The sequence below is a fragment of the Caenorhabditis elegans genome, chromosome IV (genome assembly GCF_000002985.6).
Source record: "Caenorhabditis elegans chromosome IV".
NCBI lineage: Eukaryota > Metazoa > Nematoda > Chromadorea > Rhabditida > Rhabditidae > Caenorhabditis > Caenorhabditis elegans.
The window spans coordinates 1,617,212-1,637,895 of NC_003282.8; the positions used below are offsets into that span (position 1 = coordinate 1,617,212).

The 20,684-nt window shown below is 34.8% G+C and overlaps 5 protein-coding genes, 3 non-coding genes and 1 pseudogene across 10 annotated transcripts; 6 read left to right on the forward strand and 3 right to left on the reverse strand.

Moving 5' to 3' along the window:
• Nucleotides 1-250: 250 nt before the first annotated feature.
• On the reverse strand, nucleotides 251-1,967 carry nhr-287 (annotated as a pseudogene). Its single transcript has 3 exons — nucleotides 1,782-1,967; nucleotides 1,465-1,735; nucleotides 251-352 (listed from the first exon to the last, which is right to left on the reverse strand). Coding segments are annotated over exons 1-3 (559 nt in total).
• Nucleotides 1,968-2,882: 915 nt separating this feature from the next.
• Nucleotides 2,883-6,542, forward strand: nhr-92 (Nuclear Hormone Receptor family). The gene is made up of 6 exons (NM_067710.8): nucleotides 2,883-3,055; nucleotides 3,110-3,195; nucleotides 3,955-4,307; nucleotides 4,801-4,985; nucleotides 5,032-5,302; nucleotides 6,415-6,542. Exons 1-6 carry the CDS (start codon nucleotides 2,988-2,990, stop codon nucleotides 6,514-6,516), a joined length of 1,065 nt encoding a protein of 354 aa, NP_500111.3. The 5' UTR covers nucleotides 2,883-2,987; the 3' UTR covers nucleotides 6,517-6,542.
• Nucleotides 6,543-6,817: 275 nt separating this feature from the next.
• On the forward strand, nucleotides 6,818-9,494 carry nhr-87 (Nuclear Hormone Receptor family). The gene is made up of 5 exons (NM_001392257.1): nucleotides 6,818-6,931; nucleotides 7,630-7,721; nucleotides 7,765-8,332; nucleotides 8,380-8,495; nucleotides 9,208-9,494. The coding sequence occupies exons 1-5, from the start codon at nucleotides 6,864-6,866 to the stop codon at nucleotides 9,453-9,455; spliced, it is 1,092 nt and encodes a 363-aa protein (NP_001379772.1). The 5' UTR covers nucleotides 6,818-6,863; the 3' UTR covers nucleotides 9,456-9,494.
• A 99-nt stretch (nucleotides 9,495-9,593) lies between these two features.
• Nucleotides 9,594-13,545, forward strand: nhr-146 (Nuclear Hormone Receptor family). Its single transcript, NM_001129338.6, has 7 exons — nucleotides 9,594-10,090; nucleotides 10,741-10,832; nucleotides 10,883-11,127; nucleotides 11,801-11,996; nucleotides 12,073-12,187; nucleotides 12,796-13,066; nucleotides 13,402-13,545. The coding sequence occupies exons 1-7, from the start codon at nucleotides 10,023-10,025 to the stop codon at nucleotides 13,510-13,512; spliced, it is 1,098 nt and encodes a 365-aa protein (NP_001122810.1). The 5' UTR covers nucleotides 9,594-10,022; the 3' UTR covers nucleotides 13,513-13,545.
• Y41D4B.31 lies at nucleotides 11,250-11,344 on the forward strand. The gene has a single exon (NR_052937.1). It is a non-coding gene; the product is annotated as an Unclassified non-coding RNA Y41D4B.31 (non-coding RNA).
• On the reverse strand, nucleotides 11,268-11,329 carry Y41D4B.29. Its single transcript, NR_052938.1, has one exon. It is a non-coding gene; the product is annotated as an Unclassified non-coding RNA Y41D4B.29 (non-coding RNA).
• Nucleotides 12,568-12,776, reverse strand: anr-50. The gene has a single exon (NR_101887.1).
• A 1,194-nt stretch (nucleotides 13,546-14,739) lies between the features above and the next one.
• Nucleotides 14,740-16,035, forward strand: cpg-24 (Chondroitin sulfate proteoglycan 4). The gene is made up of 2 exons (NM_171272.6): nucleotides 14,740-15,129; nucleotides 15,752-16,035. Exons 1-2 carry the CDS (start codon nucleotides 14,768-14,770, stop codon nucleotides 15,993-15,995), a joined length of 606 nt encoding a protein of 201 aa, NP_741322.2. The 5' UTR covers nucleotides 14,740-14,767; the 3' UTR covers nucleotides 15,996-16,035.
• A 498-nt stretch (nucleotides 16,036-16,533) lies between these two features.
• On the forward strand, nucleotides 16,534-20,222 carry Y41D4B.6 (uncharacterized protein). 2 transcript variants are annotated; one of them, NM_001368440.4, is made up of 8 exons: nucleotides 16,534-16,639; nucleotides 16,732-16,939; nucleotides 17,361-17,472; nucleotides 17,669-18,110; nucleotides 18,771-18,914; nucleotides 19,170-19,265; nucleotides 19,613-19,720; nucleotides 20,055-20,215. In NM_001368440.4, exons 1-8 carry the CDS (start codon nucleotides 16,589-16,591, stop codon nucleotides 20,154-20,156), a joined length of 1,263 nt encoding a protein of 420 aa, NP_001355430.1. In that variant the 5' UTR covers nucleotides 16,534-16,588; the 3' UTR covers nucleotides 20,157-20,215. The 2 variants fall into 2 exon arrangements, with proteins under 2 accessions (NP_001355430.1, NP_500113.2); NM_067712.6 differs by having other exon boundaries at nucleotides 16,547-16,639; nucleotides 17,735-18,110; nucleotides 20,055-20,222.
• The last annotated feature ends 462 nt before the right edge of the window (nucleotides 20,223-20,684 follow it).

Here is a 20,684-nt window from a genome sequence, read left to right on the forward strand (position 1 = left end):
GCCTAAGTCTAAGCCTAAGACTAAGCCTATATCTATAATACATCAACTCGACATGTTGAACCGAGAAAAATGAGGAGGTAATCGCATTAAAGTTTCAAGTAGTCACGTGGGGGTAATTTGTGGTTTCATTAAACTTTAGTTTGAATTTACAACCTACTCAAGTAACATAATTACTTGAGTTCTATACACAAGTTTTACCAAAATCCAATGTTATGTTAAAAAATTCATTGTTAAAAACAAAAAAAACAGTCTAACTGGTCTTGAAGCCCAAGTTATAGAATTTCTCGTCCACCGAATACGCATTCATCACATTCGAAATTGTCATATCTTCATGGAATCGTTGAGTGGCTCTCTGAAAAATAAGTGAACGACATTTGAAGAAAGTTGACTTTTCAATAGATATGTATAAAGATACAGGGTGACAATTAATTATGGGAAGCCGTAAAAACGTCATAAAAACGCTGTAACTTGAGATAATGTTTCAAAATTTTTACCTGCGAATTAAGAAAATATTTCTGATGATATATTCTTAAAAATGGTTAAAGTAATGATTTATAATGAAAAATGTATTAATCTACAGTTCCCAACTATTTTAGAATATTGAAATTCTTCAAAAACTGAAATTTTGAACATCGAACCAACTATCCTGAGAATCCCATTTTTTGCGGCCCACTCAAATTTGTAATTTTCTTTGGGTGTCTGTTGGCCTTGAATGTTATATTCACAAGTTCATGTTTTCGAATATACAAAACTCTAGTCATAGTTCTGTTCTGACACCATTTTGGGGTGATTCAAGGTTTACTCCGAGCTCCTGGAGCTTCTTCAATTCACCTTGAAAAGCACTGAAAAAGGTATTTTTTGGGTATGTTCTTTTTGGACCCCCATAACTTTTTTGAGAACAAGTTTCAGATAATTTTTTTTCGATGAAATTTTAGTCAAATACTTGATTAACATTATCTCCATAAAAAATCATATTAATAGCTCGTTGGCGCCGTGGGCTGGAACGCGAAAAAAACTTCCCATAATTAATTGTCACCCTGTATATGTATATATGTAATCATATGCACGTATATGTATAATTGATATGTAATAGATATGTATAACCTATATGTATATAGTAATACATATGTTCAAAACCTAGTAGTATTATATAAACCTAGTATAGAATATTACCATAACTAGTACCTACCTATGTATATGTATAAAATATGATGCCATGATCAGACTGAATGGTAGGTTAATCATCAATCAAAAAATTACTTCAAAATAATACCCCGGTTTCAGTTATACACCATAACGCCGAATTCAGTAAGCCTATTGTTGGTTTTCGGTAGTTAGTGAATAAACTTATTATTATTATTATTATTATTTGGGTGTATATCTTATATCATACTATTTTATACATGTTCTTATTAAGGAAAAGGTTTATTTCGTTGCACCTCTGATTACGGCTCAAAAACCTACCTGTAAATTCGGTAGGATTGACAATATATCCCCTAGTCGAATTGACGAATCTAATTCTGATCTCGTCAGCTTGGAGTACTGTAGAACTTCCCGCTGCACGGATTCCCGAATCCTTCTGCATGATTCTGTGCATTGATCGGACTGGCCTTCTAGCCCCGTGTCGAATAGAGTTAAGGCTGTTAGAGCCAGAAATTCGAATTTGTCACACGCAATTCGGATCATTGGATCGTACACATTGCGGCGGTAAGTGTCGAATGAGCTGGCGAACATTCTGGAAAATTTTTTAAATCGGCAAAGATATTTGAATAGATTCCTACTTGGAAGCTTCTACCTCGGAAATTGGCTGTTGTCCATCTGGATCGTGATAATACGTTTCTGGATTCACACAATCAATATAATCACCAGATGGTAGGTAGGTAATGTCTGTTCTGCCATATTGACATGCGAAATAGCCACCTTCGAGGATGATGAATTGTAGGTAGAAGTTGTGGAGCAGGGTTGTCTGAAAGAATTCGAGGTATGGACTTTGGACAGGGTAAGCATTCTTGGACAGACTCTAAGCAGGCTTTTGCCAAATAACGAGCAGAACTTTACTCGACCAGGCTGGGAAAGATTTGGACCAGAATTGGTCCTGATATTGTTCAACTCTTCGCTTGGCCATAATCAGACTCAGGCCAGATCTAGACGGTCATTCAAATAAAATTGGCTATCCTAGGCCAGTCCTACCAAATCATGATTCAGACTTAGGTCTGATCTTAGCCAGATCTTATTTAGAACAGACATCGGCTAGGTCTCTGTAAATCCTTGGCTAAGTAAGAATTAAGAAGTCAAAGTCCTAACAAATTGTTAGATATTCAAGAGGAATTCGAGCTGCGGAATGTGCTCAACGCCTATTCGTTGGATAAAATGTTTTACGAGAATTGTCTCGGCAAATTTTAACTTTTCTTTGTTTGAATAAATTTAGTTTGAGAACGTGAATATTGATTTTTAGTTAATTATTGATTTTTCAGAGAATTATTGAATTTTCAATTGAATTATTGATTTTTCGGTAAGGTATTATTTTTAGTAAATTATTGATTTTTCAGTGAGTTATTGATTTTTAATGAATTATTGATTTTAAAGTAAATTATTGAAATCTCAATGAATTATTCAAATTCAGTAAATAATTAATTTTTCAGAAAAAAAAGTTGATTTTTGATTCTGTTTCAATGTTTTCAATAACTTATTGCTTTTTCAGGCCAATTCCAATATCGATAAGATATCGGCTTCTCAATCAAAAAAATATTTTAAGAGCATATTCTCAGTTGATTCTTGGAAGTTTTATCGAAATAAATCAGTTTTTCTATCACATTTCCTTTATCATCTCAACTTTCTGTTTCTCATTCTCTCTCTCTCACTGCGTCTCTTTCTCTCTCGTTTTCTGTCGACTATTCCGTTCTGTATTTTGTAGCCTCACAAATTCAAGTCACATATGTAAACAGACCTCTTATTTTTGATTTAATTTCCTTCCTTCAAAACAAAAAATGCCCCAACACTGTCAAGTATGTGGTGTTCCGTCGGCTCGAATTCATTTTGGCGGAGTCGTTTGCAGGTATTTTTTTTCGCGGAAAATTTAAATTCAAAAAAAAATGAAGCAAAGTTACAGCGCATGTTCGGCATTTTTTCGTCGAACCGTTGTTCGTGGCCACGAGTACAGGTGTAAGCAGATGGAAAATTGTCTGATTGTTTCGAGTAAGTTAAGCACACTCGAAATGGCGGGAAAATATTTTTTTGGAAATTTTGTGACTGTAAGTTGAAGGGGTTGTATTTAGTCGAGTTTTTATTGCTTTATTAGACTTGAAATTGTCTGAAAACACCGAATTTCATAGTGAAACTTCTTGAAACTTTCTCAAAAAAAAGTTATGGCGACTCAAAAAAATGACTTAAAATTAATGAAAATTTGAAATTTGACAGACTGGAAACTAACTTTTTTGAATTCACCGTCTAATTTTGGTTATACAAATTAATTATCTTGCGTTTTTAACTTGATTTAGGTACATTTATGGATCACCAGATTTGGTAAAATTTGATAACTTCTGATGATGAAATTCGGAGTTCTCAGACAATTTCGAGTCTAATAAAGCAATAAAAAATATTACTACACCACATTTAAACGTCCGTAAAGCTTGTGAACGCGTACTTGCGCCTCCTAACGCCCGTTAATTATTCACTAATGGGTTAATGTGATGACGAAAAATGCAAAAATGTATTTTTATACATTTTTTCCCATATTCATGTGTGTAGAAAAATGTTTAAAAACACATGAATTTTTTGCATTTTTCGACATTTTTCTACATTGGCCGACGGCCTACTTCAACTCTACTTCAATTCCAAAAAATGCAAAAAATACATGCGTTTTTTTAAACATTTTTCTGCACACATGAATAAAAATACATTTGTGCATTATAAAGCTAGAAAACTAGAAAACATGAAATTGTCAACATTTTCCAGCAATTCGAAACATGTGCAAAAAGTGTCGATACACAAAATGCATATTAGTCGGAATGAAACGCGAGAGTGTTCAAAAATTTCGAGATGTCTACGGAAAACGAGAGATCACCGTGAAAAACTCCACAAAGACTGCTTCTCCAATTTTAAAAGATTTTGTGAAAAACTACGAGCATCTTGAAAATGTTCGACGGGTGATTCATCGAGACAATTCGAGAAGTGTCTTTGCAAAGGAAGCTCCGAGGCCCGTGAATTACAAAGAGGCTACGAAAGTTCTTCTCAAAGAGTTTAAGCTTGTTAAGGACTGGATTAACAATTCGTTCCGAGAGTTTTCAGAGCTTCCAGATGATCAGAAGGTGACCCTTTTTTCAATCTTTGCCTGACTATGTCTGCAGAGGTTTGGCCATATTCTGGCGATTTTTAGCCCAGGTCTAAACAAAGTTTGAAAACTGAGAAGTTGGCAGTGGCCTGGCAGAGTTCAGTTCCAGGCCGGTAGAATATCTACCGATTTGTCAGGACTTTGACTTCTTAATTCTTACTGAGCCAAGGATTGACAGAGACCTAGCCGATGTCTATTCTAAATAAGATCTGGCTAAGATCAGACCTAAGTCTGAATCATGATTTGGTAGGACTGGTATAGGATAGCCAATTTTATTTGAATGACCGTCTAGATCTGGCCTGAGTCTGATTATAGCCAAGCGAAGAGTTGAACAATATCAGGACCAATTCTGGTCCAAATCTTTCCCAGCCTGGTCGAGTAAAGTTCTGCTCGTTATTTGGCAAAAGCCTGCTTAGAGTCTGTCCAAGAATGCTTACCCTGTCCAAAGTCCATACCTCGAATTCTTTCAGACAACCCTGCTCCACAACTTCTACCTACAATTCATCATCCTCGAAGGTGGCTATTTCGCATGTCAATATGGCAGAACAGACATTACCTACCTACCATCTGGTGATTATATTGATTGTGTGAATCCAGAAACGTATTATCACGATCCAGATGGACAACAGCCAATTTCCGAGGTAGAAGCTTCCAAGTAGGAATCTATTCAAATATCTTTGCCGATTTAAAAAATTTTCCAGAATGTTCGCCAGCTCATTCGACACTTACCGCCGCAATGTGTACGATCCAATGATCCGAATTGCGTGTGACAAATTCGAATTTCTGGCTCTAACAGCCTTAACTCTATTCGACACGGGGCTAGAAGGCCAGTCCGATCAATGCACAGAATCATGCAGAAGGATTCGGGAATCCGTGCAGCGGGAAGTTCTACAGTACTCCAAGCTGACGAGATCAGAATTAGATTCGTCAATTCGACTAGGGGATATATTGTCAATCCTACCGAATTTACAGGTAGGTTTTTGAGCCGTAATCAGAGGTGCAACGAAATAAACCTTTTCCTTAATAAGAACATGTATAAAATAGTATGATATAAGATATACACCCAAATAATAATAATAATAATAATAAGTTTATTCACTAACTACCGAAAACCAACAATAGGCTTACTGAATTCGGCGTTATGGTGTATAACTGAAACCGGGGTATTATTTTGAAGTAATTTTTTGATTGATGATTAACCTACCATTCAGTCTGATCATGGCATCATATTTTATACATATACATAGGTAGGTACTAGTTATGGTAATATTCTATACTAGGTTTATATAATACTACTAGGTTTTGAACATATGTATTACTATATACATATAGGTTATACATATCTATTACATATCAATTATACATATACGTGCATATGATTACATATATACATATACAGGGTGACAATTAATTATGGGAAGTTTTTTTCGCGTTCCAGCCCACGGCGCCAACGAGCTATTAATATGATTTTTTATGGAGATAATGTTAATCAAGTATTTGACTAAAATTTCATCGAAAAAAAATTATCTGAAACTTGTTCTCAAAAAAGTTATGGGGGTCCAAAAAGAACATACCCAAAAAATACCTTTTTCAGTGCTTTTCAAGGTGAATTGAAGAAGCTCCAGGAGCTCGGAGTAAACCTTGAATCACCCCAAAATGGTGTCAGAACAGAACTATGACTAGAGTTTTGTATATTCGAAAACATGAACTTGTGAATATAACATTCAAGGCCAACAGACACCCAAAGAAAATTACAAATTTGAGTGGGCCGCAAAAAATGGGATTCTCAGGATAGTTGGTTCGATGTTCAAAATTTCAGTTTTTGAAGAATTTCAATATTCTAAAATAGTTGGGAACTGTAGATTAATACATTTTTCATTATAAATCATTACTTTAACCATTTTTAAGAATATATCATCAGAAATATTTTCTTAATTCGCAGGTAAAAATTTTGAAACATTATCTCAAGTTACAGCGTTTTTATGACGTTTTTACGGCTTCCCATAATTAATTGTCACCCTGTATCTTTATACATATCTATTGAAAAGTCAACTTTCTTCAAATGTCGTTCACTTATTTTTCAGAGAGCCACTCAACGATTCCATGAAGATATGACAATTTCGAATGTGATGAATGCGTATTCGGTGGACGAGATATTCTATAACATGGGTTTCAAGACCAGTTAGACTGTTTCAAAAACAATGAATTTTTTAACGTAACATTGAATTTTTGAAAACTTGTGTAGAATGTTCTATAGAACCCAATCAATTATGCTAATTAAGCAGGTTGTAAATTCAAACTAAAGTTTAATGAAACCACAAATTACCCCCACGTGACTACTTGAAACTTTAATGCGATTACCTCCTCATTTTTCTCGGTTCAACATGTGTTGCGTACTCACTAAACTATCTTCTTTCTCTGCGTCTCTTCTCTCTCACACACATTCTTTTAATTGTTCGGTTCACGAAAGATTGATTGATTTTGTGTTTTGCAGAGTGTCGTTGGCAAAAATTTTATTTTTAGAAATTTTCCAATGGCCCCGCCGTGTCCAGTTTGTCAGGCTCCGTCAAATGGATTTCATTTTGGAGTTGAGGTTTGCAGGTTAGTCAATTTCAACTTCTTCGTTTTCTTCCGGAAAAGTGACGTCACACTTCATAGTGTGGGCGTGGCCGCGCATTTTGTTCATAAGCTTTGGCGCGGCACTGAAATTTTAAAACCTTATAAAATTTTGACGGTAACCTCAGAATTTAAGTTTTCGAAAAAAATTTAACGCAAAATTCAAATTTGTATTTTTCAAAATATTTTGGCCCGAAATTAAAAAAAATTCAACCAGAATTATTTATCTGTCAGTCGTAGGCAATTAAATGTAAAATATTATTCAAAGTTTTAAAAAATTAAAAAGTTAAAAGTCACATTTTTCTTCGATTATTTAAGTTTGTAAACTACAAACTACAAACTACAAACTACACACTACACACTACACACTACACACTACACACTACACACTACACACTACACACTACACACTACACACTACACACTACAAACTACACACTACACACTACAAACTACAAATCATTTTATAATTATACAAAATGCTTTCAGTGAGTGCTCATCTTTCATTCTATATTATAGTTGACTATTTAAGTTTGAAAACTACAAACTTTAAACTACAAACTACAAACTACAAAGTACAAACTACAAACTTTCAACTACAAACTACAAACTACAAGATACAAACCAAACTACAAGCCACAAACTACAAACTAAAGACTACAAATAAGATACGAAAATTTCAGTGCTTGCTCCTCGTTCTTCCGCCGGGCAGTGTTCAAAAATCGAAAATTCCGATGTTACGGCGAACCTGTGAACAGCTGTGAAGTAATTTCAAGTACAACAAAATCAAATTTTCACTTAATAAATTCAATTTTCAGCTGGAAACGCGCTTTGCAAAGGCTGTCGGCTCGCGAAATGCCTGGCAGTTGGGATGAAAAAGGAGACTGTTCAGCAGGGAAGAGAGAGCTATGGAAAACGAGAATTGGCGCTGGTTTCTCTGCAGAGATCTTCTTTAAATATTCGTCTTGAGTTTCCAGTTCCTTACTTTATGATGGAATCCGTTAAAAACCAGTACACCCACCTGGAAAGTGTCCGGCTAGTGGTGCATCTCAACGAAGGGGCCATTGCTACCCCAAAACGACATACCTACAAGGACACCGATAAACTGATGTTCAGGGAGTATGATGTGGTTACTCGTTGGGTTATCAACTCATTCCCACAGCTAGCAGACTTTCCTAGTGATCAACGAACCATCCTTCTAAAACACTTCTACCTTCAGTTTTTCATACTGGAAAGTGGATTCATTGCCTGTAAAAAGGGTCGGAATGATGTGTGGTTTTTACCAAGCGGAGATTATATTGATTGTAAGAATCTAGCAAGTTTCTACAGAGATCCGACGCTTACAAAAGTAACGACACAGCCAACGCCGCCGGAAAATGCGGCAAAGTCAGTGTGCTCAATTCTGGTTCTCCCACATAATTTATAACTTACAGAGTGATGAAAGGAACGTGTACAGGATGCAGAAGGAAGGTTTGGAATACCATGTTAAAGGATAATATCGACCAATTCGAGTTTTTTGCACTTTCAGCTTTGATCCTTTTTCAGACAGGTAGGAGTTTAGTTGTCGTTCAAAACGTTGCATCCTATGCTTTTTGATGTTGTATATAAAAGTTAAATGCATGCATTATATTTACTCAATGCACTGTAATAGAATTTGAAAGCATGCATTTTTGTTTATTTAATACACATGTGTGTTTTTTGATACAATATAAGACATTATGCTGTTAAAACATCATAATTGAAACTAACTATAAGCGTTTAAACGGTTTTGATGCAACATAATTGAATACATCTACTTTCATATTATACACCATAACTGACTCAAAACACTAGAAAATCTAATGCGCAGTAATTGAACTGTTAATCATGTTTGACTTAATCCACTACATCATCTGTTCAAACCACTATATTTTATTTGGTACTTCATAAATTCCTTGAATGTTACATTATACTATGTATATAAAAACGCGCCACCGTGATGAAAAATAAACACCATATTTCAAACTTTTAATATTAAACTTGACTTGATGGCTTGACTTGATATGATCAAAAAAACCTCGATCACATTGCCATTAATAACATATACGATTAAAAATATGCGTCTTTAAATTTTTGAATTACGAACTTGGTTAGACTCAATTCACGACATTTTCCATATTTATCATAAGAGCAGTATTTATTAATTGTGAAATAAAATAGTCATAATTAGCTTAAATTATATTTTTACAAGTTATGCAACACATACAACCGTCATGTTCCAGGCCTGGAAGGTCAATCGGAATCCTGTATGGAGACTTGCAAGAAAATCCGAAGCACAGTGCAACGAGAGCTTCTACAGTACTACGCGGCAAAAAACACTGATACGATTCGAATGGGGAATGTGCTCTCCTTGCTCCCAAGTGTGCTGAGTTCCACCTATAAGATGCTGGACGATATGGAGCTGATGTATATAATGAATAAGAAGGATAACTCGTTTTTTAACTTTTTTACAGGAAGAGAGTATGTATGAGTTTTGTTAAATATTTGAAAGAAAATATTGCATTTTTTGTATTGTTGAACACAATTTTTTCGAAACAGCCGAAATGTGGTTAGTGTAGTCAATGCAGTCATTGTAGTTTTTAGGTATGTGCAATTGATGTACATATATATATGTTGCATAATGTATTATCTGTGTTTCCGAAATTCATTAACTTTTGTAGTTAATGTAGTTAATGTATAGCTACTGTATGTATAATTAATGTACATACGTAAATTTTGAATAGCGTAGGTATCTGTGTTTTAGAAATTCATAAAAATTCAGTTATTGTAGTTAATGTAGTTAATGAATTTAATGTAGTGACATAAGTAAAACAGTTAATACAGTTCATGTTCCGTTTACGTAAAAGTTCTCCGAATCGGTCAGACAATATTATAATGCAATACCGCAATTCTCTATTTCTCTCGATATTTGATGTATAGTGAATATGTACCTGTGTAAAGTCTCTTTCTCTAAACATCCGTCACCCTCTCACATAAAAATTGAAAGGTATTTGATCGATTTGCTGTTTGACTTTTTTCCGGCCGTTGCACTTTTAAAATGGCACCGCCGTGCCCGGTTTGTCAGGCGCTTTCAAATGGATTTCATTTTGGAGTTGAGGTTTGCAGGTAGGGGATTTACGAATATTTCGAAAAAAATTAAGTTTTGGGTTTTAAGTCTCTGAAACATTACAGTTTTGAAAAATATCGAAATTTTAGTTTCTATCAGAAATTTTTGAGAAATAAGTTTTTTTCGAATTTTTTTGTTAAAACTTATTCGAAAAATGAAAAATTTCAGAAATATTAAAATTTGAAGTACAATAAAAATTGAGATTTTGTTTAAAACTTTTTCGAAAAAATGAAAAGTTCAAAAAAATACTGGAGCATTTAAAACTTGAATTTTCGCCGCAAAATTCTGATAACTTTAAAAAATTGAGATTTAAAAAACGAAATTTAAAAATTATTACACTGGAATTTTATAAATATTTTAAATTTTTGAAAAAATTAAAATAAGAAACTCCCTCGTAAAAAAAAAGAATTTTCAAATTATAGACAAACTTTTACTAAATTTCAAAAAACGAAAAACTACTGGAATGTTAAATTCTACTGCAGTTTTTTTAAAATATTAAAATTGTTTATTTGTTTTTAATGTTTTTTTTTTGAAAAAAACGTTTTTTTTCTGAAATTCGCGCCAAAGTTTTTTGAGAAATCAAACTTTTTTTACCATTTTTTCTCAAATTTTTAAAAGTCAAAATTTTTGAAATTCAACGTATTTGCAGCGCCTGCTCCGCGTTCTTCCGCCGTACCGTATTCAAAAAACGGAATTTCCGATGTTGGGGTGAACCTGTGAATTGCTGTGAGATAGTTTCAAGTATGCATCAAAACTTTAATTTTCAAAAAAAAAATGTCATGAAATTTTAGCTGGAAGTGCATTTTGCAAGAGTTGTCGATTCGCGAAATGCCTGGCAGTTGGAATGAAAAAAGAGACAGTTCAGCAGGGAAGAGAGGGCTATGGGAAACGAGAAATGGCTCTGGTTCCGGTTATTTCAAAATTTAAAGCAAATCGACAAGGTCTACCTATTCTTGAGACAATTGTGGAGACCTATTCGCTATTATTAAATGTTAGAATATGTGTTCATGAGGGACCAAATGGCAGTAATTCGCCGGTAAGGAGGTTTTTCGAATTTAGCGCGAAAAATTGAAATTTGAATTTCCAGCTAGATATTAGGCTTAGCATTAGGATCAGTCTTAGGCTTCGGCTTAGGCTTAAGCTGGGCTTAGGCTTAGGCTTAGGCTTAGGCTTAGGTTTAGGCTTAGGCTTAGGCTTAAGCTTGGGCTTTGGCTTAGCATTAGGATCAGACTGAGGCTTATGCATAGGCTTAGGCGCGCAGGCCCGAGAAAAAAAATAGAAAAAGAGATTCCAAAAAACACAGAAAAAATTGAAAAAAAAGCAAAACAATCTGATAAGAAAAAGTCTTCCGCTCTAAATTTCAAATTTTGCAATTAATTTCAAATAATTTTTATTGTGATTTTTAAGCGAAACTCAAAATTTAACAAAACTTCCCTAATATAGAGCTTTCATGGGAGGCAGGCGCGGTAACAAGGCCTGACGCTTGCCTTTAACCTGACCGCCTGACGCTTGCCTTTAACCTGACCGCCTCACGCCGACCTCTCGCCTCATTTTTGCACTATGGCGAGAAGTCAAAGGCCTGCTATTTACTGCAAAAGGTGGTACTTTCGCCGCAGCCGACACTTTTCGGGTTCCGCGCGGCTCGCGAGGCATGGCAGGCGTGTTGGCACCTGCATGGAAGTCCTACCCTAGTAGTATATATTTTTCAGAAACGAGATCCAAAACCAGTAAACTATAAAGAAACTATTGCATGTTTTCTAAAGGAATTCTATCTAGTCGGCGACTGGTTATCCCACTGTTTTCCCGAATTCGCAGCTTTTCCAGTTGATCAGAAAGATCTTCTCCATCGAAATTTCTATCTGCAATTTGTTGTGCTGGAAGGCGGCTTTTTCTCATGTAATCATAGTAAGTTACAGTACTCCAGTGCTGGTTGCATGTCGGATGCACCATGTGTAAACTACAAACTACAATATTTTTTCAGAAAGAAGTGACATTAGATATCTACCATCTGGAGACTATATTGATTGCGTCAACCCTGAAACCTATTACTATGACCCCGATGGCAAACAGCCGATGACTCCTGGTGAAGCTGTGACGTAAGCAGTGTCCATTGTCCATTTTTAGGGAATTTTTAGCGGAAAATTGTCAAAAATTAGAATATTCTGCGCGCGGAATTCATAACTTGCCTTTTGTCGACAAATTCGGCAAATCGGCAAGTTTTTTTCGATTTTCGGCAAATTGGAGATTTGCCGGTTGCCGAACATCAATTTGCCGGAAGTTTTCAGTAGGATTTTTTATAAAACGGAATCGTTTGAAACTGTGCCTTTTTGAAATTTTTTTCCCGTTTTTTCTAGATATTTTTATAGAATTTGCTTACTTTTCAAAATAGATATAGAGACATTCATAGGAATCGTACAATTTTACCGATTGAACAATTTTACCGATTCAGTATTAGAATTTGAAAAAAAAACGGTTTAGGGTGTAAAATAGGATTTATTGAAATTTAAAAATAGTGGCGCGAAATTCAAAATTCCTAAAAAATAAATTATCTACAACCTTGAAGAGTTTTCAAATTCTACAAAAAAATTCTACAAAAAAATTTGGCGAAACATTTGAAATTTCAATAATTTTTCCCAAAGTTTTTCTTTGATATTTCGCTTTGAAGTGAAATTTTTCAACATCTAGCAAACCAAAACATTTCCAGACTATTTGCCTCATCATTTCAAAGTTATCGTCGTAATGTCACTCACCCTATGCTCCGAGAAAATGCTGACCGATTTGAGTTTCTGGCTCTAACCGGCCTGGCTCTCTTCGACGCGGATTTGGAAAATATCTCTGAAGAAACTGCTGCGGTTTGCCGGAAAGTTCGTCAAAAAATTCAAAGGAATATGCTGAAATACTACATTTCCACAAAATCCCCAGAAGATGCTTCTGTGCGACTGGGCAACTTGATTTCAATTATTCCAAGTTTACATGTGAGTTAAAAAATTTTTTTTGTTGATTGAAAATTTCTCATATTTCCACAACGTTTTGAGATATGCCGCTATAAAATTCGGATTCAGCATGCTAAAATTGCCCGGAAACCTTTAAAAATTCGAAAAAAAAACTTTTGACCACCATGCGGACTCGAACCCCTGTCTTCTGATTGGAAATCGTCAAAAATCACACTGAGCCATTCGGACTAATTTTCAAAACTTACCTTTTTTTTTAATTCAAAATTCTTATATAGTTGATTTTTAACGAATTTTTCAAATTTCACAACAAAAAATGCCGCCCAACAACCCGATATCTGTAAAAATTTTCTTTCCAGCGAGCAACGCGACGATTTCTCGAGGATATTGAGCTGAGCCATGTGATGAAGGCGTACGCTGTGGATGAGAAATTCTATGATAATTGCTTGCCAAAATTTGGGTATCTTTAATGATGAGAATGATGAATAAAACCTCTTCTATATAACACATTTCTTGTATATTCAAAACGTTTTTCTGAAATTTCGCCATTTCAACAAAAAATAACGACGTCCGAGATTGAACATTTTGAACTCAGCGTACACAAATTAATCGAAAACCTTAAAAAAATTAAAATGAAACGTTTTAACCACCTGGCGGACTCGAACCCCGGTCTTCTAATTGGTAGACATGGACAATCGCACTGCGCCATTCGGTCAAAATTTAAATTTGAAAAAAAAAAGAGTTCGGGGCTGATTTTTCAGTACTTTTCAAATCTTTCATTAAAAACGTTGCCATGCTAGAATATCTAAATGAATTTTCCAACGAAATTCAACATTTTTAGCTAGATTTTTCGAGCGCGCTTAGAAGATGTGGGACAAAGTTTAGTTTTTAGAAATTCTAATTTTTTTTCAAGGTTTTCCAAAAATTTTTTAGCTTTGGCATATTGAGTTACCCTGAAACTCTGAAAAAAATTAACAAAAAAAAATTCGCCACTACGCGGACTGGAACCCTGGTCTACAGATTGGTAGCCCTGAATAATCCAACTGAGCCACTCGGGTAAAACTAAATTTTTTTTCGTTTTTTTTTAAATTTTTTACAAAAAATTTATTAATATTTTTAAATATTTTTAGGTGGGAGGGGGATGAGTTCAACTCTCCACAAGGGGAAAATTTTTTTACGAATTTTTTTCCACCCAAAGAAAAAAAAAGGGTCCAGAAAAAACAAACAAACAATTTAGTCGCAGTCAACAAGATGCTAGGATTTCCTCATCCTCCCTGGCTTGTGTCATGTTGGCAGAATTGATATAGAATTCAATTTCTTTTGGTCTTCAATTCATTTTTCACATGCACATTTTTTTCACATCTTTGCAAAAAAAAAATTTCGGATTTTTGGTAGAATTCTTATCGGATGCGATAGAGAATTTTTTTTTAAATATTATGGGTACGTTTCTGGGTCTAGAAATTCGATTTTGGCCGCGCTAGAGGGTTTTTTGTTTCCAATTCATTTTTCACATACTGCACATTTTTGCAAAAAAAATTGTGTCATATTGGCAGAATTGATATAGAATTCAATTTCAAATTTTTAAAAAAATATTATGCAACATATAATCGAATCTTATCCAATATACCCTTACCGTATACCTAGATAACAATCTCAGCGGCCCTGACCTCCATTATACGGGGATACCTCTGCCATTTGTGGTCCAAAAAATACACCAATTCCACCATGAAATATCTAGTTTTCATATTCTCCCTGTTCCAACTCGCGAGCACCTCGGGGCTCCTGGATATTCACCTAAAAAGTGCCCATGACCAATCCGCCACCCTCACTCTTACCGACGAGCAACTTGACACTGAATATTTGCGACTTCCCATTAAAATTTCGAAAAACGAAGAATTCAAGTTTGAGGATATTCTTGTAGACTTTAACACTACCTATTCTGTAAAAATAATTCTCAATGAGACACCGAAATTGGGTCTTGCGGAGAGCATTTACACTGGAACAGTGAATCCGGCTCGTGGAGCATCTTCTCCAGAAACTCTGAATCTTCCGTTGACTGGAATGATGTTTGAGTTCAAGTGTCAAGAGTGAGTTTTTTTTATTTTTTATACCGGATTGTTTAAAAAATATGTGTGTTTTTTTTTTTAATTTTGCAGAAAAAAAAATTGTTAAATAGTTAATGTTTAATCCTACATACCGTAAAATTGCCCCGAAGAAAATTTTTGCTTAATGCTAAATTTAATCTAATTTGCTAAATTTAAAAGTAGTAAAGCATTCCGAAAGTTTTTTGGAAGAAATCTGAAATTTTTTAAAAATTAATACAAATTTTGAAAATTTCAGATTCACAGATCTGTTTTTTGTAGTATTTAAAAATATTGTAAATTTTGAAAATTAGTACCTCCATGTAGGCTTATGCATAGGTTTAGGTTTAGGCTTACGCTTATTCTTAGGCTGATGGTTAGGCTTATCCACAGGCTTAAGCTTAGACTTAAGCTTAGGCTTAAGCTTAGGCTTAAGCTTAGGCTTAAGCTTAGGCTTAAGCTTAGGCTTAAGCTTAGGCTTAAGCTTAGGCTTAAGCTTAGGCTTAAGCTTAGGCTTAGGCTCAGGCTCAAGCTTATGCTCTTATTGAAAAGTAAAAGCATTCAGAAACCTGTTTGAAAAAATCTGAAAATTTTTGAGGGAAATTTTTTTTTCAAAATTTTTTTCTAGAAACTGGACCGGCGAAAAATGTGACGTACGTTGTGACAAAAACTGCACAGAACCATCTAAGACTATCAATGACATGGAATTCGATGTCAGTTACACTGTGAACCCTATGAAACTGGAGACAATTGTGGCGATGCTTAAGAAGGATAATGAGGTCGCCAATACTTTGAGTGAGACCAGAAAGGAGGAGGAGCAGCTGTTGGAAGAAGTTATGGAGGGCTCCGGGGAGCACTTATTGATTAATTAATTAATACATTGATAATGTGAAAGTATTTTCTACAATAATAAACACATTGTTTGAATTTTAGCATTTTACGTCGAAAGTTGTCCGAATGCTTCAAAAAATGTTAAAAATAGAAGTTTTCCCGGTAAATCAATTATCTAATTTGAAAATACTACAAATTTTCCACCCGAAAAGTTGAAAAAACGCAAAACTATACAATAATTCCAAATTTTTGTCCGATTGGCTCAGTGCGATTTTCCACTTCTTCCAATCAGCAGACCGGGGTTCGAGTCCGCGCTGTGCCAAACTTTTTTTTCTGATTTTTTTAAAAAGTTTTACGGGTAATTCAAGTGTGGTGAATTAAAATTTTATAGTATCAGGCTTCAGAGATTCGCTTAAAAAACTAGAAAGTTTGAGTTGAATTTTTTTCAAACTTTATTTTTTGATCTACATATATACTGTAATACTACTATTTGTTATCTTATCAACTGCATATTCTGAACAACATTATGAATTACCAAGGTCATTTGATCCACGGGAACATATATACTTCTCCATCCCGGAATGGCCTAAAAAGTCCCTCCTACACTTTGCTATCACAGTAGTATTTGACAGAAATGACCAACTTACATCTTTCGCTTATTTTAGTGATATTCTCACTTTCTGGAGTAAGTCAGAATTTAAAAAAAATTTAAACTTTATAGCATGTTAAGAAAAAAAAAATTTTTTTTCGAAAATTTCTTTCCAAAAATTTTTTAAGGTATTTTCCTCTGGTTTTTTGCAAATCCGTCTGAAAAGTGCATACCCACTTGATACTACCGTATCATTGTCCCGAGGGAATGGCTCAGCATATCTGAAGCTTCCAATTGCTCTGAAAGCCAACACGACAAGAGAACTCGGGCGGTTCCCAATTGAAATGCTGGGAAATTACAGTCTGGTAATTACTGGAGACAAAGTTGAAGAACTAGGTAACATTTTTACACGTTCTTTTGAAAAGTTTCGCGCGAAATTTGAAAATTTGACAGTTTTGTTCATTGGGAGTGGGATTTTTCAAGTCTTCCAATCAATCAGAAGACCGGGGTTCGAGTCCGCACTGTGGTCAAACTTTTTTTTTCTCGATTTTTAGTGGAAAATTATAGTTTGGTAATCACTGGAGACAAAGTTGAAGTTTTTTTTTTGAAAAGTTGCGAAAATTAGGTCCGAATGGCTCAGTGGGATTTCCCATATCTTCCAGTCAGAAGACCGGGGTTCGATCCCGCGCAGTGGCAAAAGTTTTTTTTTTTGATTTTCAAATTTTTATAAATAAAATTTCCGAGTAATTCGGCCACGCGGAATTCGAATTTCCTAATGACAAATCTCAAAAATCAGTGGAACAACGAGTAATTTCAGGAATCAAAAGCAGCACGTACACGGCATCCTTCAACTCAACTCTAGGAACACATTCTCCAATGAAACTAAATCTACCATTGAACGGATTGGAAATCGATATTGCCTGTGATAAGTGGGGGTTTTCTAATGTTTTAGGCAACATTTGAAAAAATTGAATTTTGCGCCAAAAAACATTTTTTTTTTAAATTATTTTTATTTCGGAGAAGCCTGAAAATTTCTCAAAATTTGACAAGTTTTTTGCAAAGCTCGAAAATAAAAATAAAACAATATTTTAAACTTCAAACATCTTAAAACAAATAGTTTTGCAGGAAAAAAATTTCAAAAAAAGAAATCGACCGAAATTTTGAAAAACTCCAAATTCCAAAAAACTTCAGAAACTGGAAGGGTGCCAAATGCGACGTTCCTTGTCAGGAAAAATGTACCGCCGACACAAAAATCGATAATCCATTGAAAGTAGATATTGATTATTCCATTGATTTGTCAAAACTGCCAACATTTGTCCAAAGGCTCAAAGAGACCACCCACGTGGATAATAAGATCAGAGTTCCGACTGGAACCCCTAGACAGGTCCCTAAGGAGGTTTCAAAAGAAACGAAATCGAAAGAATCCAACTCGGATGCCTTGGGAAATTCAATATCAAGACTTATCTCGTCGTTGAAGAATTTTATTTCTGGAGGCCGCTCTAGCATTATTCCAGGAATTTCTGTCACAATGTCAAGATCTGATTCAGAAAGCGAGAAAAATGATGAGGTTTGCTTTTTTTAATTTGAAAAAGTAAAATTTGAAAATTTGTCCAAATGGCTCAGTGGGATTTTCCATGCCTTCCAATCAGAAGACCGGGGTTCGAGCCCGCATGGTGGTCAAATTTTTTTGTTTGTTTTTTTTTTCACTGCTTACGAGTCCCCTGGCGCATTTTTATACATAAATTCTCAAATTTCGTCGCAAAAAATGAGCCCGGATCGCATTTTCAAAAAGTTTCCTAAATTTGTCCAAATGGCTCAGTGGGATTTTCCATGTCTTCCAATCAGAAGACCGGGGTTCGAGTCCGCATGGTGGTCAAATTTTTTTGTTTTTTTTTTCACTGTTTACGAGTCCTCTGGCGCATTTTTATACATAAATTCTCAAATTTCGTCGCAAAAAATGAGCCCGGATCGCATTTTTCAAAAAGTTTCCTAAATTTGTCCAAATGGCTCAGTGGGATTTTCCATGTCTTCCAATCAGAAGACCGGGGGGTTCGAGTCCGCATGGTGGTCAAATATTTGTTCTTCTTTATTAAATGAGTTTTCGAGTTTATTGAGTGTGCTGAACTCGAATTTTATAGTCTCGGGTATTGAAAATCAAGCTGAAATAATGAATTTCAGATTAATTTTGAAAAACATTTAAGAATGTTTTTAATGATTGTGTTTGAAGGGAAACAAAAATGAAGAAAACACTGACTCGGGAATCACGAAACATTCACGGCTATCGGAAATTCTCGGATCAATGCGCCGATCCCCGCCAGCCTCCTTCTCCGTTGATGATGGACCTTCGAGACACTCTCCATTAACGTTCTCGGTAACTTTTTACAGCTAATATTGAATATTCTGTAAAATATTCAAGATTTTTTTTAGTTTTTTGAGTAAAAATTCGAAATTTTGTCCGAATGGCGCAGTGGGATTTTCCAGGTCTCCCAATCAAAAGACCATGGTTCGGGTCCGCACTGTGGTCTAATTTTTTTCTATTTTTTTCAACATGTTTATAGGGTTAATAGAGTATTCTGAATTCGAATTTTATAATTTCCAAACTCAATAATTAAAGTGATAAATACAGGAATATCTCCGGTCGCAGCGGCCATCCCCTCCATCATCCTTCTCTTTGGACGACGGACCTTCGGTTCAAAGGATCTCTCCAATAGACATGTCCACGGTAAATATTTTCCTAATTCACCGAAAAAAAGAATAAATCACACAAAAAATTGGAAAAAAAAGAAGTTAAAACCGCTATTTTTAAAATGTTGGGTGGAATGGCTCAGTGGGATTTTCCAGGTCTTCCGATCAGAAGACCGGGGTTCGAGTCCACACTGGGGTCAATTTTTTTTCCTTTTTCGAACTAGTAAATCGACTACTCTGGATCCGAATTTCATAGTCTCAAATCCCGGAAAACAAGTCAGAACTTTCAAATTTCGATCTCAAATTGGTTTTTATTGTTTTTTGAAATTTCTTTAATTAAAAAAAAAACTGAATTCGGAAATAATGCCAAATGTTGAGTTTCAGGAAAATTTTGGAACAGAACGTAAATCTCAACCAATTTCATTCTCCATGGATGATGGGCCTTCGATTCCAGGACTTCCGGGAATGTTCTCTCCATTCGGAATGCTCAGCGTAAATTATTTTTCGGTTTTTGAAATTTCCTACTAAAAAACGTATGTGTTTCCAACAAGAAATATACAAAAATTTTCCCTAATAGGCATTATTTCCAATAATGTCCGAATGGCGCAGTGGGATTTTCCAAGTCTTTCAATCAGAAGACCGGGGTTCGAGTCCGCACTGTGGTCAAAATTTTTTGTTGGCCGTTTTTGGGTATTCGGGTAATTTGAATGTGCTGAATCCGAATTTCATAATTAAAAAGCACAAAAATTATGAGAAAATGGAGAGAAATGCAATTTAAAATATCAATTTCAATCAATTTATTTTCATTGAATTAATGATTTTACAGTCAATGATGTCCCGTTTCCCAAGAAGCACTACTCAGCAAAAATCAGAATTTTCTGGAATCACCGCCGAGGACATCGCCGCCGATGGAATTATCAAAAACTAAAATTGTTCCTGTTTTCTTAATATATTTTTCAAAAATAAATTTTGTCAATAAATTCGAAAATATGTACTTAAAATGAGAGATGAAAAAAAATTTTCAAACTGAAAAACTGAAATTCCTTTTAGATTAAGAATGTTGAATTTGCCCGCATGGCTCAATGCGGGTCCCAACTTCTACCAGTCAGAAGACCAGGGTTCGAGCCCCCAGTGTGGTCAGAATATTTTTTAATTTTTTTTAAACGATTTTTTTGGTAATTCGAGTACGCTGGATCCGAATTTCTTAGTTTCAAGACGCCAAAATTGTCTTAAAACCGATAATTTCTTATTTTTTTCAGCCCATGATGTCACCACGTTCTCGGAGAAGCGCTGCTCCCCAAAAATTTGAAGTTTCTGAAAACACCGCCAATAATTTTGTTAGAAACTGATGTTTTTGAATTATTATTAATTTTTTTAGTTTTTGTATGAAAAATTTTTTTGTGAAAAAAATGAATCTGAAAAATTGTATTTTTTTTAAATTTGTATTTTTTCAGGA

Bases quoted from the DNA above. Each gene is read 5' to 3' on its own strand.
- nhr-92 (NM_067710.8), top strand. From the start codon at position 2,988: ATGCCCCAACACTGTCAAGTATGTGGTGTTCCGTCGGCTCGAATTCAT. The intron at 3,056-3,109 runs GTATTTTTTTTC...GCAAAGTTACAG, and splicing joins TTTGGCGGAGTCGTTTGCAG to CGCATGTTCGGCATTTTTTC. The intron at 5,303-6,414 runs GTAGGTTTTTGA...CTTATTTTTCAG, and splicing joins CAATCCTACCGAATTTACAG to AGAGCCACTCAACGATTCCA.
- nhr-87 (NM_001392257.1), top strand. From the start codon at position 6,864: ATGGCCCCGCCGTGTCCAGTTTGTCAGGCTCCGTCAAATGGATTTCAT. The intron at 6,932-7,629 runs GTTAGTCAATTT...CGAAAATTTCAG, and splicing joins TTTGGAGTTGAGGTTTGCAG to TGCTTGCTCCTCGTTCTTCC. The intron at 8,496-9,207 runs GTAGGAGTTTAG...GTCATGTTCCAG, and splicing joins TTTGATCCTTTTTCAGACAG to GCCTGGAAGGTCAATCGGAA.
- nhr-146 (NM_001129338.6), top strand. From the start codon at position 10,023: ATGGCACCGCCGTGCCCGGTTTGTCAGGCGCTTTCAAATGGATTTCAT. The intron at 10,091-10,740 runs GTAGGGGATTTA...ACGTATTTGCAG, and splicing joins TTTGGAGTTGAGGTTTGCAG to CGCCTGCTCCGCGTTCTTCC. The intron at 11,128-11,800 runs GTAAGGAGGTTT...TATATTTTTCAG, and splicing joins CAAATGGCAGTAATTCGCCG to AAACGAGATCCAAAACCAGT.
- cpg-24 (NM_171272.6), top strand. From the start codon at position 14,768: ATGAAATATCTAGTTTTCATATTCTCCCTGTTCCAACTCGCGAGCACC. The intron at 15,130-15,751 runs GTGAGTTTTTTT...ATTTTTTTCTAG, and splicing joins TTTGAGTTCAAGTGTCAAGA to AAACTGGACCGGCGAAAAAT.
- Y41D4B.6 (NM_001368440.4), top strand. From the start codon at position 16,589: ATGACCAACTTACATCTTTCGCTTATTTTAGTGATATTCTCACTTTCT. The intron at 17,473-17,668 runs GTGGGGGTTTTC...ATAGTTTTGCAG, and splicing joins ATCGATATTGCCTGTGATAA to GAAAAAAATTTCAAAAAAAG. The intron at 18,111-18,770 runs GTTTGCTTTTTT...TTGTGTTTGAAG, and splicing joins AAAGCGAGAAAAATGATGAG to GGAAACAAAAATGAAGAAAA.